A 16,996-nucleotide genomic window follows, 5' to 3' on the forward strand; every position below is an offset into this window, starting at 1 on the left:
GGTGGGCCAGATTTGGCCTGCAGTCCATAGTTTGCCAACCCCTGCTTTAAATTGCCACCAGATTATCTTTCACTACTTCTGGATTGGAAGATATGTACTTTGGAGTTCAGGCTCATTTATACATCTGCAAACAAAGCCTTGCTTCCCATTTCTTAAGGACCATCGTTCCATCAACATCTTGATCGTTTCCTTTGGAGAAGCCCAACACAGCTCAGCCTTGAACACAGTGGCTCTGTTGCTCCCCTTATCCTACTTCTGCAACCTTAAGGTTTTCATGACAACCGTGTCATTCTCTGGGACGCAAAAGGCTCCATACTTGTAAGCCTCAAACATGATGGGTGTGAATTCGCGTTGTTGTAAAGCTAAAGAGCTAATGCTTATTTCAGATGAATGACTTACTGGCCTAACAGACCAAAGTAGCAGCTTCTATCATGACTTTTTGACCTTTGAAGCAATGAAATTATCAGTATGGAAAGAGGAAAGTGTACTTAATACTGTGTTTATAGGTGTTTTGACTACCAAACAGAGCTTGGCACATAGGAGGCATGAAATATTGATTTAACAAATGAGGATCTTCTCACCGTACCAGTTTTATAATCTGCTGATGTATGGCTCTGTTCACATCACTGACCCTGCTCCAAATTCTGAACTAATCCCACATTCTTTGTTTTTCGATACAGCTGATTCTTTTTAGCCCAGCATATCCAATTTTCTATCATCTGTCCCAGCCTTCTTGGGCAGCTCAGCTACTCCCCACTCTCCTTATTCCCAGTCAGACTAGTTCATTTGTTCCCTGAGAAGTACTTTGTGTTTTTGCATGTCTGTGGTTTTGGTATATAATTTCCTCCAACTTGACTATTCTCTAGTTTTTCTTAATGCTTGCTGTATATAGGTTTATTGTATCTTAATCAGGGTCCAGCTGTGCCTCTTCCAGGAAGTTTTCCCTGCCTGCTGCTTTGCTCTTTCCTTTCTCTGAACTTCCATAGAACCGTGTACTTGTTATGGTGCGAAAATTTTGTCTTCACAGATTACCCCCTTCTCCTTCTAGGTGACTAGCTCCTTAGACAAAGAGTGTTACCTTGTTACTGTCTGTGTCTAAAAGCCTAGCACAGCACTTTGTACATAGGCACCTAATACATGTTACCTTGAACGAAACTAGTTTTGAATCAAATTCTAGTAGAAAGAGCACGTGATTTGTTGCACAGTAGAATGTGGGTTAGGATAAGTGATTTCACCCCTTGCTTTATTGTTAAGGTAACCTGAGTAAGTTACTTAACTTGTTTGTGTTCTGCCATTGTCAGAGGGAGAAAATGGTTTCCTTCCATCTACCTTTGAAAGAAGTGATAAGAATAAATAAGAAAACCTACTGAAAATGGCAGAACTTTTACATACACCGGTACCAAAATTTACATTTAAAAGTTTACTAAAGAATTCATATTTTGGAGCTGCCTTTCAGGGGAGAGTCTCTTCTTAAGAATCTTCATGGTACTTCCGCATGACCTTTTAGAAGGCGCTAGTCTGGAACTCAGTTATTGCTGGCCCTGCAAGTAGCCATAATTGTAATTTTTTCTTGCTTGTGAAGCTTTGTAATGGTATTGAGAGATTACAAACCATCCTTATTGCATTTTTGTTGGAGTTAGCATTGAAACCACTTGTTCATGTATTGTCCCTTCATTTGATGGTAGCCATTAAAAAGCTGGTAAATATTGCAAACTAGCTATAATAAATACAGTCTGTATTTATGGGCTTGAAAAGCTAATTGGAAATGGCAGTTTCCTATGAAGCATGAATAACACTGAAGAGAAGTGCAGTTTCAAAGGGTTGGAAATCTGACAGTCAGTCTAGCATTTCAATTGTGTATGTATGTACATGAGTTAATTCAAAATTAGAGCAGTTTTATTTCCGCTTTAGACTTCCTGATCAAAATAAACTTGGGAAATAAATTGTCTAATTCAGGCAATTTTGTTTTGCTATTGGTGCCACTTTAGCAATTTTCTGAGTACTTAAAAAGCAGGAATCGTGTATATGGTGGAAAGTTTGTGTTTTAGTGGCCATATTAACTAACATTTCAAAGGTGTTCCCAGTAAAGGTATAACCTAGTTTATATGGTTTGTCCATTTCCTGTATAAACCATTTTATCTAAATAACTTTGCTAGTCCCACTATAATGATGAATTTGTGTAATAGAGCTATTACTGAAAGTTTTCCACATATAATAGAAACCTTTTTTCCCCTCCTAGTTTAGCCATAAAATACTTAAATTTGTCTGTTTGGTTATGCAAAGATTTTGTATCAGGTCCTGTGAGTCCCAATTCGTGAGGAAATTGTGAAGATTTTTAAAAAGTTATTAACTAGAAGTGGGTCTGGCAGTTTAGCTTAAAGGGCCTGTGTGAGGTATCACAGTCTGAAAAGAGACCTGTGGAACTAGAAATATTTATGTATATTTTTAATACTGTGAGTGTTAAATTGTAACAACTCGTTCTCTTGTTTTTTAGGACTTAAATGAGTTTAAGGAGATGACAGCATGTGTTTTCCCCAGGTAAGCATTGAGGATTTGTCTTTCATTTAAAACACTCATCATGGCATACATAATACAAATATTTCTTTTCTTGGATTTTTTTTTTAATTGGGGAACGGGAATGGGACTTTATTGGGGAAACAGTGTATATTTCCAGGACTTTATTGGGGAACAGTGTGTTTCTCCAGGGCCCATCAGCTCCAAGTCAAGTTGTTGTCCTTTCAATCTTAGTTGTAGAGGGCGCAGCTCAGCTCCAAGTCCAGTTGCTGTTTTTCAATCTAGTTGCGGGGGGCGCAGTCCACCATCCCGGCAACCTTGTTGTTGAGAGCTTGTGCTCTAACCAACTGAGCCATTCAGCCGCCCTTATAATACAAATATGTTTATAGTAAGTAATTTATTAAAACCACTGGCTTGTGATTACAATCCTGTTCATATAAGCTGGGAAGTGGTTTAATAACTCTAAATTTGTGATGGTTTGTTTTTATAATCGATGCTTAGTTGTGTTATTTGATTGAAAAATCAGAATTTGAACTGAGAGTGAAAATAGACAGCAGCTCCTTTTTTCTTACATCATGCTGCCTGTAGAACTGGTGAAGTTGTCTTAAGTTGGCTCTGTCTTTCTTGTATGTTGTCACAGCGAAGTGTCCAGTTGAGAGTATTTGGTTGAATATAGATACAGTTGAATATATAGCTGGATATAGTTGAATATACCCAGTTGAGAGTATTCTGTCAACTAGGTATATTCAACTATATCCAGCCGTATGGAAACTTTGTAAAAGCGGATATTGGACTTCCCCTTGACATTGATGTAGCCCGCACCCCCTCAGGGTACAAGCCTGCGTACTGCAGCACATGGCCTTCCCCACTGGCTCTTGGGAAACCCCTGGCTGAGGGGACCAAGTTCCTAGGCTCACGTGGCAGGGAGGCCAGTGCTGGGCGCACAGTGGTTAATGTGCTTTGTTCCTTGTCCTCTTCTAAGACAATAAGCTGTTCATTGGCGTAAAATACTTTTTGAACATAGATATGCATCTTGTTTACCTTATTAAAAATTCTTTTGTTTTTAGACTCTTGGATACTAAATTGATGGCCAGCACACAACCTTTTAAGGTATTTTTAAAATTTGAAATTTTCTGAATTGCTCCTGAGAGCTTTGGACTTCTGGTCTGTTTCATTGTCATTTTCAAATACATCCGAAAAAAAAAAAAAATCAGAGAAAGACCAGAAACAAATATGTCAAAATGTGAATAGCAGTTGTCTTTGGGTGATGGAATTGTGGTGTTTTTTTTTTGTCCCTTTATTTTTTTGAATGTAAGTTTTTAACATTAAAATATATAATGTACTTTTGAATAGGTTACACATGTACACATTTCTTCCTTTATTTTCCTTATTTTATATATTTCGGATTATTTTCTAATCAAGAAAATTCAGGTAAAGATATCATTTGCTAACTTGGTGACTTTATACAGCTGAGTGAAATGAATGCCAGAACGATGTAGCTTTCTGGCTCGAGGTCTGCCGATTTAATGCATGTGTAAAAATCTTTCATATGGCTAAACTTCCCGTATGGTGAAAATTAAACTTACTGATTGTTTTTCACATTGAGTAAAAGATGACTCCTGTATTTCTTTAAAGAACACAAGGGGGCAGTAATGGATGCTTTTTTGTTTGTAAAGACAGTGAATCTCTTTAATACAGAGGGTACCAAAAAAATGTATACACATTTTAAGGAAGGAAAAAACTGTATTAAAATTAATACTCAATATATACCGATAACAAAAGATGAATACAAGTCACGTTTGACTTCTGCAAATAGAAGAGGTGCTCAAAGTGGTTACCATCAGCGTAATTTTAATAGTTTTTTCCTTTCTTAAAATGTGTATACGTTTTTTTGGCACCCTCTGTATATGTTGCACTGAGATGATGAAGGCTCGTAATTCTCTGCTTACTGATTTGCAGGATATCATCAACAACACATCCCTTGCAGAATTGGAAAAGCGGTTAAAAGAGACACCTTTCAACCCTCCTAAAGTTGGTAAGAATACAAACTATGAAAGGAAAACTCCCGAACTCTTTGTGGTAATTATGTATTGATGTAAACTGTAGAAGAAAAGTGAAACTGTTCTAGAAACTTATTGGACATTTATAGATTTTGGCTAAATTAATTTGCTTATGCCATGTGTTGAATTCCTGTTTTCTGAATAAAAATGGTCTTCTAATCTTACTTCAATTTTGTGTTCATAGAATTGTGTAGCCTGTTCATTGAGAAGTTTGGCAGTTAAGCCTTCAGGGCTTTTATTTCCTAATGCTTGGAATTATCCCCACACTTGATGTGTCCTTTTCTATGGTGCATTGTTTCAGCCGAGACAAAGAGTTGGTGATTAATTGCCAGGACTAGAATGAAAATATACTTTCTGTCTCAGAAAAGCCCAAGATCTGGGTTTAGAGATGAAAAAGGAGAGTCGTCTCCACCCCTGCCTCCTTCAGAGGTGGCTTCGGAGTGGAGCATCAGTGAGGGAAACCAGAAGTAGGGAGGAATGCTTCTCTGGGCAGAGATGTTTTGCCTTGTCTGACCATGGCCCCAGGTATTTAGTGAACCTTCCAGGTGTTACTTCCTAGGTTCCTGTTTGTCTAATTGTGCTGCTGGTACTGTACTTAGCTTTCCATTACCCGTAGCCTGCAAACTTCTGACGACATTGACAATAGGACTAAGGGACCAGAAATTAACAGTGGAAGGTATTCCAGTAGCCAAGCATACAGTTGTTTGCTTCCCTTTCTGGATAATAGTCCAAAAAAGGAATTAAGAAAAGGGATAGTGGTGGTGGAGGGGTGTCGGGTGGGGTAGGAAGAAACCAGATCTTGTCTATAACAATGTAATGGAAATAATTGACTTTGGAAATCGTTGTTTCAGCTGGTGGCAGAATACAGGCTATTACTTAATTGGCTATCATGTTAAAATATATTTTTTAAAGCTTAAAGGCTAATATATAATATTTATGGAGGCTAAAGAATTCTTGCTTAAAGAGCATTGTATTGATGTAAAAACAGTTATATTCTTTTCATTGTTAATGTCCCTTCATGCTTTTGATTCTGTTGTTACGTTTTTGATACTCATTTCCAGAATGGTTCTAGGAAATACTTATTTATGAGTTATACTATTATTCTGTTATTTTCAAATAATATTCTGATATCTGGTAGGGGATTTACTCTAAAGCAGGTCAATCTTCTCAGATTTTATTCTCTCAGTATCTGTGTGTCCTTGTGACAAAAGAAATCATCTTATAAAAATGGTCTCTCCTCTGAAGTGACCCCATGTTCCACAGGTCGCGTTACAGCAAGTTCTGATCTGTTTTTGGAGTTAGTCAGTTGCAGATCTTTAGGTCTGTCAGCTTGGCAACATGGTGGAGGACAATATTGAATGGAGCTGCCAGTATTTACTGGAGTCTTTTACCTTTTGGGAGGGTTACCTGGGGTATTGCTAGATAACAATGACAATAACGTAGTGCTTGGTACAAGCGCTGTATGAGAGCTTTGCTTACATTAGCTCCCTTGAGTCTCACAGAAACCTCACCAAAAAATGAGGGAGGTGTGACTGTTCCCTTCATTCTACCAAATGGAGGCGCAGGGGTGAAGTGATCTGTCCAAGGTCACATCGCCAGTAAGTGGTGAGCAGAGATTCAGACTCAGACAGTGTGACCCCGAAGTCCGTGCTGTCAATCATTACTCCGAAATTCCTGTTGTGCCCCGATGTTACATTATCTGTCAGGGAAGACGCTCCTTTTTGTGACCTTACAAAGCAACCAGAAGAGGAATCACTGCCATAGAGTGAGTTACGTGTAATCATAAGTAGCACCCCTGTGCCACAGGGAGGCCTGCGGCCGAGGTTTGGGAAATGTACCTGGGGCGTTGCTCTGGTCTAGACCCAAGCTCTCATTTTCAGTGACTGTTACCTCATATTGTAAGGGCCTCTGTGGCGAGAATTAACAAGTAGGTAGCTTTATTCAGTGCTTATTTAGGATTGTTTCTGCAGCACACACTAATGCAATTTGGATTGGACGGGGCAATATGCTTACCAGTCTTAAGGATTTGTAATGTCCTTGGGCAAACTGTTTTCTTTTTTCTCTTTAGAAAGCGCAGAAGGTTTTCCGAGTTATGACACAGCTTCTGAACAGCTCCACGAGGCAGGCTATGATGCTTATATCACAGGACTGTGTTTCATCTCCATGGCAGACTACCTAGGTACTCACTATACATGTTTCTGTCAAGCGCGCGGGGGTCTAGAGTGGTCTTAACCATTTCCCATTTCCCTGGGATCCCCTCACCCAGGTAGAAGTGGGAGGGGGCCGAGTCGCAGGAGATTGGGGAGGAGGAGTGGGAGGACGCTGGGAGGAGCACAGACTCACACCTGTGCGGTGGGTCTTGGCCCCTGTGAGTACTTTCTCCCCTCGCTGACCCGTACTGTGGATTTAAGTAGGTATTTGCCTGAACTTTCAGGCGTTGTCTGCTCTGACTGTATGTCATTCTCCGCTTCTTTTCTCCATTAGGTTCTTTTCTTAGTCCTCCAAAAATTCATGTGTCTGCCAGATCAAAACTCATTGAGCCTTTTTTTAACAAGTAAGTTATCAGTGGTTTCCCAGGGCCCACGTTCTCTCACTGTGGAATAGTCTAGTATCTGGGCTGTCAATTAGGGATGATTGGGAGGTGTAGTGCATTTTTAGAAGAAATAGTTGTCATCTCTGGTGACTCAGATGTCTTTTGAAAATAGAAATTGACCATTTGGGAAATAATTTATTAAATATATTGAATTTAAAAAAAAAGACGGAAAGAAAATACACTGCCAGAGATAGTGCATCTCTTCCAAGAGAAAGAACTGGTGGTTTTGGTGTTTATATTACCTACAAGGGAGACTCTGTGTGTGTGTGTGTGTGTATGCACATATGCACACACACAGACATAACTTACCCCTAACAAACTTTACACGTGAGGTTATTACTTATGCTTGTATTATTATCTGATTAAATAATATAGTCTCTAAGAAAATGTTGGTTATATGAATGACTTTTAAGGTAACCTAGGGAGCTTTGATTGTCATTGCACCCTGAGCCCATCTGAATGGACCCAGTGAAGTAAAAGCTCACTCACGTACCTTTATTATTGGAAGAGTCCGTGTGATTTAGGCAGAAGCCTAAGTGCAGAGCATTTTCAAAGAATCTCAAGATTATTACTTCAAAGTGCGGTTTGTGCTTTCTTGGCACCGCGGAGACTAAAGTTATGGATGTGCTTCTCAAACAGGCCACAGCTTGGCTCTGTGCCCAAGCCCTAAACCTTCATCTTTATTCCAGCTCTCTTAGCAGGGTTGGTTCTAGGAGATTCTGGGCGAGCCAGACAGGACAAGGCAGCCCACAGCGATCGGCACCACTGAGAGAAAGCATGATTTCAGTGTTGGGCTGGTTCCATCAGTTCCTTCCATTCTGTGCAGCACTTTGCAGTGTCCCTGTCAGGGCTCTCTCAGCTCCTTGGGGGTCTGTGTAAACAGTAGCATCATGGGCTTGTACGTGAGTGACATCCTGCAGAGACAGACGTCAGTGCCAAGCATCTGGCGTGCGATAGTTCGGAATGTGTGCCATCTGAGTGAGGGCAGGTCATCATACTGTGGCTTCTTGTTCTTCTTAGTTAGTCTTTGTTCTTTTCTGCAGCATTTCAGAAGTAAATGTGTTAGGCTTTCCAAATGTCTTTCAAAGTGGACTGGGTTACAGTGTGGTGGATACTAGAAATTACGTTGACTTTTTCTGCCTGGGAAATTAATTCTGCTCATGATGGAGTCCTTGCTATCTATCCAGTCCCTTATGGGTAAAACAGGATTTTCTTAGCTCTTAACTCTTATTTTGAGGGGCAGTGCATACCTTTGTAAATTTTTGGAAGGGCAGCTTATGTCATAGACCACGGAACCTATGGGCGACACTAAATATTGTTTAGATCATGGTCATTCTTTACATTTTTATGTGCATTATGTTAAGTTCATTTGTTCAACAATATTTTTCAACTGTGAGATATTTACTTATTTGTACATATTGAAAGTAACTATCCTATTCTCCACGAAATCTACTCCTTATAAAATCAGGTGATAGATACAAACTGGGTTACATATTGGCAGCACCGAGTTTATCAGTAATCTGTGTGACCAACATAAAGAGCACTCAAAATAAGCTTAGATTCAAAAGCTCAAGTAAGACTTTATATATTTCTAGATCAATTTAATATTGCAAATATGTAAGACCTTACTCCAAAGAACTGGACAATAAACACATAGCTTCATTTTAAATTGGGACATGTGTCCATTCAGATTTTTGTTGTTGAAATCTAGATACATAACCAAAAATACTGGAGGACTCCTGAATTGCACTGAAAGTGCTTCCCTGATTTGATTTTTTGGCTCTATTTTTCCCAATCTATAAAGGTAGAATATTTTCTTCACCTTTGAAGTAAAAAAAATTCAGCAGGATTTGAAATGCAAAATCAGAACTGTTTTTATTCTATATTGGAATAGCTTGGTCAAGTACAGTCATCCATTCTTAACTCTTAGAAAGTGGGAAAAGCAGTTGCTTCTTCCTGTATTGATGACCTCATTCTTAATTGCATGCAGGTTTGATTTATGACATTAAACCTCGATTTTGTCATTTTTTTCAAGATTACCTTTGTACAAAGACATCCAACAATTGCCATAAACATAATCTGAAGTAGTTGTTGTTAGGAAAAAATCTGTTAATTTTTCCGAGGGTTTATTTGTTTTGGCAACAGGCTTTCCTCAATGTAAGTTTAACCAAATATGATGGTCCTAACATAAAATTTGAAGGACATAAAACTGCCCACATATGCAAATAATATTTTATTCTGCTGTCACCAGATTTGTGTTTAAAAAGTAAATCTTGAGGGAAAGTAAACTCCACCTATTTCTGCGTTATTTTAAATTAGCGTTTGGCTGCATTAAATGTCTTTTTGGGAAGCTTTATTGAGTCAACTATTAAGATCCCAGAACAGCTGGTGTTTGAGCAGTATGCGGAGACTGAGTGTGACATAAGATATGTTCTGAGCCATATTTGTCTGCAAGAATGTCCTGTGAGGATTTTGCATGGTGCCATTTTGTCTTTCAAGGCCCGAGCACCCCCCTGCCTCCCCACATTTCTCCTTTCTTTGTTGGAATCAGAATGGAAGTCATAGAGAGCTGAGTGATGGAAATCAGGATGAGACCACTGCTAATGGCAGGCTGTGTGGAATGTGCTCTTAGTTTATGTCGTAGGTTCTCTGGTCAGGAAATGATTTACGTTCTTTCATAACCTTGGTCAGTTTTAATCAATGCATGGAAAACCAGACTTAGAGAAGATACTTTGGTCAGATCTTCTTAGGCTGGGAAGAGCTAAAAATACTCTCTGCTTTTACTTTGTATTGTACCACAGAAAGCACAAAATCAGACTGTTGCCTTATGTTTTATTAGCAGTCATCTGTTTCTGTAAGACACCTTCGATCTCTTATAGATAACCTTTCATGAAGGTTTTTTGGGAAGGTTTTCTATTTACCTCTCAGTTCCTAGAAAGAGGAAGGAAATGACTAAGTCTCTAATTGTGGCTATTCTCTGTAAGTAAGAGAATTAAAAAGAAAGAATTGCCTGCAGTTTACTGTGCATAGCGGATGGCCACCTCGAGCTTGACCCCAGTGTTCCGACTCTGAATAGGATTCCTCTAGAAGTCTACGTCTTCTTCGGATGACCCTGGTGTGTGTCCTTTCTAAGCTGCCAATGAGGAGGGAAACCATTAGAAGGAGTGACACGCTCCTGGACAGTTTGTTTCCTCCTTTGTGAAATGGGGAGAACTGTTCGCCTCGCATGGAGGTCATTAAGATTGCATGGGATGTGACAGGACTCTGACAGTTCTTAAGAATTTGGTGGGTGCCAGGTATACATTGGGTTCCTTTCTTGAACTAGAAGAGAATTTAACATGCTAGGATATTCAAAAAAGTAGATGTGGTAGCAGGATGTGTTTTATGTTTTCAGTTCATGATAAAGAAGAAAATTTATTATCACATGGAGATGAAATTGGAGTAGAGTGGCAGGAAATGTGAAGTGTCCACTTTGGCCTGTACCTACCTTTAGTGTTTGCTTATGAGAAATCGGATGATGATGAAGTGTGTCCAATTGGTGCATAACGGGAGCAAGCCTGCTTTCATTGGGAGCACTTTTAAAGTTTCGTGATTCAAATGAGTATCAGGTTATTGGAGGTGGTATAGAGACACAGAACAGCCCAGAGCGGCGAGAGAGGAGGAGTCCTTATGATGCCCGAGATAAAGCACACCGGTATTTCTCCCCTTTGTCTCCGTGGAAAGCAGTCCTGTGCTGGCAGCAAGCTGTTTTTGTGTAATACGCGTGTGCTTCATATTGAACATTGGAGAGATTTTAAACTGAAGGGTTATAGGAAAACAAAATGCTAAAGATCGGGCTGTACAGTCTTCCGTCAGTATCAGTGGGGGATTGGTTCCAGGACCCCCTTCGGATACCAGAATCCACGGATGCTCAAGGCCCGTTATATGTAAAATGGTGTAGTATTGTCGTATAACCTGCGCACATCCTCCTGTATACTTTAAATCATCTCAAGATTGCTTGTAATACCTAATACAGTGTAAGTGCCATGTAAATGGTTGTTACACTGTATTGTTTAGGGAATAATGACAAGAAGAAAAAAGTCTGTACATGTTCAATACAGAGGCAACCACTGCAGGCCTAAATACGCAGTACCTGTCAGCAACAACGTAACATTAAAAAAATTTTTCCCATCTGTGGTTAGTTGAATCTGCAGATAGGGAACCCATGGATATGGAGGGCTGATTGTACCTCTTTTCTTCCCAGTCCTTCCACTGATAATGAACAGAGCAGCTCATATTTGCCCCACTTACTAGCAACCACCATTCATGCTTAGCTGTGTGGTACTCCAGGTCACTAGCTGCTTGTCAATGAGCCATGTGTCCCGAAGTGCAGACTCTGTCTCTCAAGAGGGTGCTGCCTGATCACCTGCAGGGAGGGCCTCACTGAACCTTCTCCTGTCCTCCTCCTCTTCCTCATACAGAGGAGCAGAAGGTGCTGGAATAACAAGAGGACCAGGCTAATCTGTTCTGATTCTGGTGTCGGTTTTTAGCATCCTGGGTGATGGATTGAATGTGTCTTTACTGAGTGAGATACAGGTATAAATTAGGTCCATTGTTTTAAGGGTTACAGTAATTCCTTTCAGTGGCCCTCAACTTCCCAACGTAAGTGGGTGTTACAACGCAGTTTGTAGAGTTATAACACTGTTGATAAGGCTTAGCAGTGAGTGTCACAACCCTTCACGTAATTGGTTCCATTTGCATTTAAAATTTAAAAACCATTTGAGTTGCTTCACTTTAGGATGTCATGTAGTGTAGAGCAGTGGTGGTGTCTGGGTCCAGGTACCTGGATTTCCATCCCAGTCCTACTCCTTATACCTGTGCAATCTAGGGCAGGTTACTTACCCTCTCTGTGCCTCAGCTTCCTCATCTGTCATTGAGCATGTCAGTGCCCATTTGATAGGGTTGTTGTGAGGGGGAAATGGGGGAATGTATATAAAATGCACACTACCTGACACATCATGGGGCTCAGCTTGTCACTGCTGCCACTGCTGTGGGGACATTTATCCTTTGAAGATGTGCTTTTCTGACTGGATGCTGGGAGCAAATGGAGAGCTTTTTGCTTTCTCCGAAGATACCATATCATCGCACCTTTTGTGTTGGACGTACCCTATGAAGAGGGCTTTGTATTTATAGAAGCCTTGATCAGAAAAGGAGCAGAGGGATGGAAAAGCCTGCTTGTAACTAAACGCTGTTCAGGGAGTAAGATTTGAATGGTACCTTTTTTCGTCTGTTGTTTTTCCCCTTTGAGGCATATGGTTATTTCTTAGTCTTTGCGCTGTGCAGCATTTTCAGTTGTAGATTTCTATTGAAAAGAGAGGAAAGCAATAATATTCACTAAGTGACCCCTTGGAAACTGTTTCTTTTTAATTTTTTAAACAGCTTTATTGGGATATAAGTTCACATACCATAGAATTCACTCATTTGAAGTGTACAATTCAGTGGTTTTTGGTACACGGTATTATTCATTTTTAAAAATATGGTATAGTAACACAATTTGCCGTTTTAATAATTTTTACGTGTATAGTTCAGTGGCGCTAAATACATTCACAGTGTTGTGCAGCCAGCCATCACCACTATCTATTTCCAGAACTTTTTTCTCACTGAACAGAAACTGCATAAACATCAAACCATGACTCCCTCCTTCCCCTTCTCCTCTGCCCCTGGTAACCACTAATGTACTTTCTTCTGCCTCTATAAATGTGTCCTTTTGTGAGCTATTTTTGAGCAACTCATTGCTTCAGTGAGATTTCAATCTGTTAAAACTACTGATATTTTCTAGCCGCCGGAGCGTCTTTCTTTTCTGTCTGTATTGCTGTTCTATGTTTAGATCACTTTTTGGGTGCATCAGCCTTGAGATTTGTGGCCATGAAGTTGTGCAGCTGCCTTGACTGAGGTCTGCTTGTAGGTGAGGCGGGCGGGGCAGGATGGAAAGAGCAGGGATCTCACTGGACCAGCTCAGTTCACATCACACCACTCGGGCTGGATGTCCGTCCTTTCTGAAGCTGGGTTCCCACATCTGCAGCGGAGATGGTAAATGTCCACTTCGTAGGGTTGTCCTGAGGTTGCAGAGTACATCTAGAGGCTTCCCAGTGCAGTGTGTGGCGTGTGTGTACTGGCTGCACAGAGTGTAGCTGGCACTGTGGCTTCACCACCGTGAACTTCTAAGAAAATAACGTGAAGCTGGCTTTTCCCGGTACTAGGGCCAGTGGTAGGTAAGCAGAGCGCACTGTGTGTACTTAGCCGAGTATCCTCGGGTGGCAGGCTTTCTGTGCTGACGGGAGGAAAGAGGCAGAAGTGCCTGGTGCCAATAAAACCATTTTTATAGAGAACAGCAACCTAGAAGTCCTCTTAAGGAATCATTTTGTAACTGTCTTTGTGTCTTCATTAAAAAGGTCTTGCTATGACATTGGATTGTGAATCAGAAGATGTGAATACCTGCTTTGAGTGTTGGTCTCATTCATGTGTGTTGAGCTGTATGATGGTGGTGAGGCCGTGTAACTTGTGAGGCCGCAGAGTGAAGCAGACAGTCCCTTCCATTCGTCTGCCACCAGGAGCAGCTGTGCCCTGCATATCTCTTTCCCCAGTAGTCCCCGCTGATGCCAAAACTGAGGAGGTCAGGCAGACAGTGGTGATTGTGGGGCCCTTCCCCTCCAGTGGGCTGGCTTTCCTGAGAACTTGGTAGTAGTAACCCTTGAATTTTACATCCATGGTGTTTGAGTAAAGGAGTTATGTCCTCTGCCTCCTGGCTTCTACCAACAATGGACCTTGAACCAGGGGTAGGGAGCATAGCTCATCATTCATCCTCAGCTGGTGAGAAGCTCACTGGTGCTGTTATGGACTTTGCTTTTTAATCATAAAGAGCCTAGGGAATAAGCTTTTTAATAAAAATGAAGTCCATTTTCACCCTTTTCCAGATTGTACAAATTTTGGAGTCAAGTGCCATGAAGAGTAGAATTGTACTGTTACAAATGGCCTCCCAGATTCCAGAAGGATTGAAGCCAATTTCTTCTTATTTTACAGATATGTCTTTTCCCTAGAACACAAAATGTATTTTATCCACACATAGCTTAACCAAAGCCCTTCATTTTGCCCTGGTCACATTCATTTCACTTTGGGTTTTCCAGGTTACTAAGATAGAAAGAATCCCCAAGAATTGGCTTGGTTTGATTATCCTGGAAGTTCTTGAGTACACTGATTTCAGAAAGGTAAAAGATAAGTGAGTCTATTCGTAAGCCTTTTGTCTGGTTTCTTAAGACTAGGAACTAGTACTTGTTTCCACGACTTCTTTAGGGAAGGGGGTGCTATGAGCAAGTAGACAATAGTTATTTCTAAGACTACTTAATATTTATATGATTCAGGGGTTAGCAGTGTACTCTGAGACATTTAGACTAGCTGCTATGTATCTTCTCTGTTGAATATCTCCACTCTTTAATCACCCGTATTACCTGTAATTTCTGACAGCAACCCTCAGAGACATAATAATGTCCCCATTTGAAAGCTGAGGCCATTGGCCGAGAGCCCCGGAAATGACAGGATCAGGGATAACCCAGGTCTGTCCTCCACTATGAGAGGTTTCTGCCTGCGCAACACATAGTCTCTAAAAGAGACAATTCTACAGTTAATGGCACATCTTCTTAAGAGATAATGCTGGTATCTTTGAAAGATTTCTTTTTTTTCTCAGCCTGAGCAGTTATTCTGAAAGATGTTGACTTTGACCGCTGGATCGTGTTAGGCTAGTTTCCTCTGACATTTTACAATCTTGTTTTATAGGCCCTGCAGACATTGCCTTTGTATAATGCTTAATTTAACATTTTTATTTGATGTAATTTGATGCAGTTCATTTGATGGAGACTGTTCAGATGAGCTGTTGGTTTTCTCTCTTTTTTCCTCCCTTGCCCCTCTTGTTTCTAGTGTTGTATTTCTGTTTAAGAAAGGACACAAGTTGGCTTCAGGACAAAGGTCAGGTAACGCTCTGTTTGTCAGAACATCAAGTAGTAGATGACAATTGTATGCCCCCCCACCTGAGTGAATTTACAATAACATGCCACAGTAACGCCCTTCTAGCCAGCAGTTGCTCTCTGATTTTACACAAGAGCTTTAGTGAGTAAAATAAATGAGCTTATTTTGTAAGAGATGTCTGCATGCTTCCTACCCTGGATGATAAAATTAGTTTTTTATAGCACATAAATATGTATAATGATGAGCCCTTGCATACAAGGTTCTCATGAAGTGCTTTTACTGCTGTGCCCTGAAGGAAAGACCAAGACCATTTGCAAATACAGTAGCTCTGACAGTCATTAAAGTTTTCAGTTTTCGTTTGGAAGGCTCGGGACTTGGGGTGAGCTACAATTAATTCACTGCTCCAGTTGTGTTGAGATTAGATTATACTCAACATTTCTGTATCCTAATCTTTGGTGTTATAAGAGCTCCTGAGTACAATTTTACTTGGAATCTTTTGTTTTGTTTTGTTTTGAGAATAAAGCTTTTTAGGAAGAGAAGTATAGTTTTGAAGAAGGCAATGAACAGATGCCAGTTTTTATTCAGTTTCTAGGAGGAAGAATTAAGAGTTTGGGGCTGCAGGTTTCTCTGTGTTTGCTAGGGAAAGAGAACAGAATAAACACCATTCTTCTTTATTAAGATGTGTCATAACATTAGAAATCCTTCCAGCTCATTCAGGCCTTTGTGTAGGTGTACAAAACTGACATTACATAAAGTGAACCCCTTTATGCAGACACCTCTGTGTCTCGCTCAACCCTGAGAAGAGCCTATTCGTGAGTTTTCCTGCGAGTGGTCATGGTGTGTGGGGGCAGGTGTAACTGGAAAGTCTGACCCCAGGAAGCCCGGGTGACAGCTTTTCCTGCGCTGCGAACATAGAAAGTTGGTCCTTTGATCTGTGGCAGCATGGCTCTCTTCGTGCCTCTTGTTCCTTGTTGCCTTGAAAACTCAGTCTACCTAAAGCTCATTCTCAGACAGCAAGCTCATTTCTTATATCTAGGCTCTGCTCATCGCACGAAGCTGTAATTTAATCAGCCCTAGAGCACGACAAAAAATGTTTCTGAGATCTTTACTCGTATCCTGAGCTCTTGCTACTTTTATACGCTAGTGGCTCGGGTGGTGATTCAGGACTAAAACCCTGACTTGTCCCCACATGCTCCTGCTAGGGCTCCAGCTCCCCATTTCACACGGAGGCTTTGGAAAGAGCTCAGTTAAAAGCCAAGTGTGAGAGGGCCACCTCTCCCACATAGCATTGGGAAGTATGCAGCTGCTGGAGCAAAATGAAATATTTTATTTCTAAATAAATAGAACCATTGGTTTTATGTATAGATTTGGTAATGCAGAATTTTAAAGAATTTGAATGATCTTTTCAGTTTCCCGAGATATGAGCCTCTTAGGGACTTCTTGTATGCGTTTTTGAGTATCACTTTTGTCCTTTTCATTTTCTTGAGCTCAGCTGCATAAAATGGGTTAATACTGCCATTGTTTTTCAATCTTATTTTATTCACTGGACAAGTCGGGAGTGGGTCAGATGAGCCACAGTCCAAGGCAAGCTGTGTGCCATCAAAGGATAACCTTTCATCTTAGTGTACTTCTTAAAGCAGCCTAATGTGTTTTGTGGTTGCCAGAATCTGTCTGAAACTTGTGGGGAAGGTTGGAGAGTTTTGATAAGGTTAGAGGTGTCTGACTCTTCGTATAAAGTGTTTGCCCGTCTTCGGGGCTGCATTAGTGGCTAAAGTTTAATTTGTGCGGCTGCTGCTGGAAGTTGTTCATTGTGGCCAAGTCACAGAAGTAG

At 40.6% G+C, this 16,996-nt stretch overlaps 1 protein-coding gene across 1 annotated transcript in view; it reads left to right on the forward strand.

Moving 5' to 3' along the window:
• The window catches only part of PARN (poly(A)-specific ribonuclease), a 119,958-nt gene that overhangs the window by 23,093 nt on the left and 79,869 nt on the right, over positions 1-16,996 (forward strand). The window contains exons 14-18 of the mRNA XM_019710397.3: positions 2,495-2,538; positions 3,582-3,624; positions 4,474-4,549; positions 6,643-6,753; positions 7,059-7,128. Coding sequence (XP_019565956.3) covers positions 2,495-2,538; positions 3,582-3,624; positions 4,474-4,549; positions 6,643-6,753; positions 7,059-7,128 — 344 coding nt within the window. The remainder of the gene's footprint in view (positions 1-2,494; positions 2,539-3,581; positions 3,625-4,473; positions 4,550-6,642; positions 6,754-7,058; positions 7,129-16,996) is intronic.

Source organism: Rhinolophus sinicus, chromosome 10, assembly GCF_057876585.1.
Source record: "Rhinolophus sinicus isolate RSI-liver-muscle chromosome 10, RSI-T2T, whole genome shotgun sequence".
In the NCBI taxonomy this organism is placed as follows: Eukaryota; Metazoa; Chordata; class Mammalia; order Chiroptera; family Rhinolophidae; genus Rhinolophus; species Rhinolophus sinicus.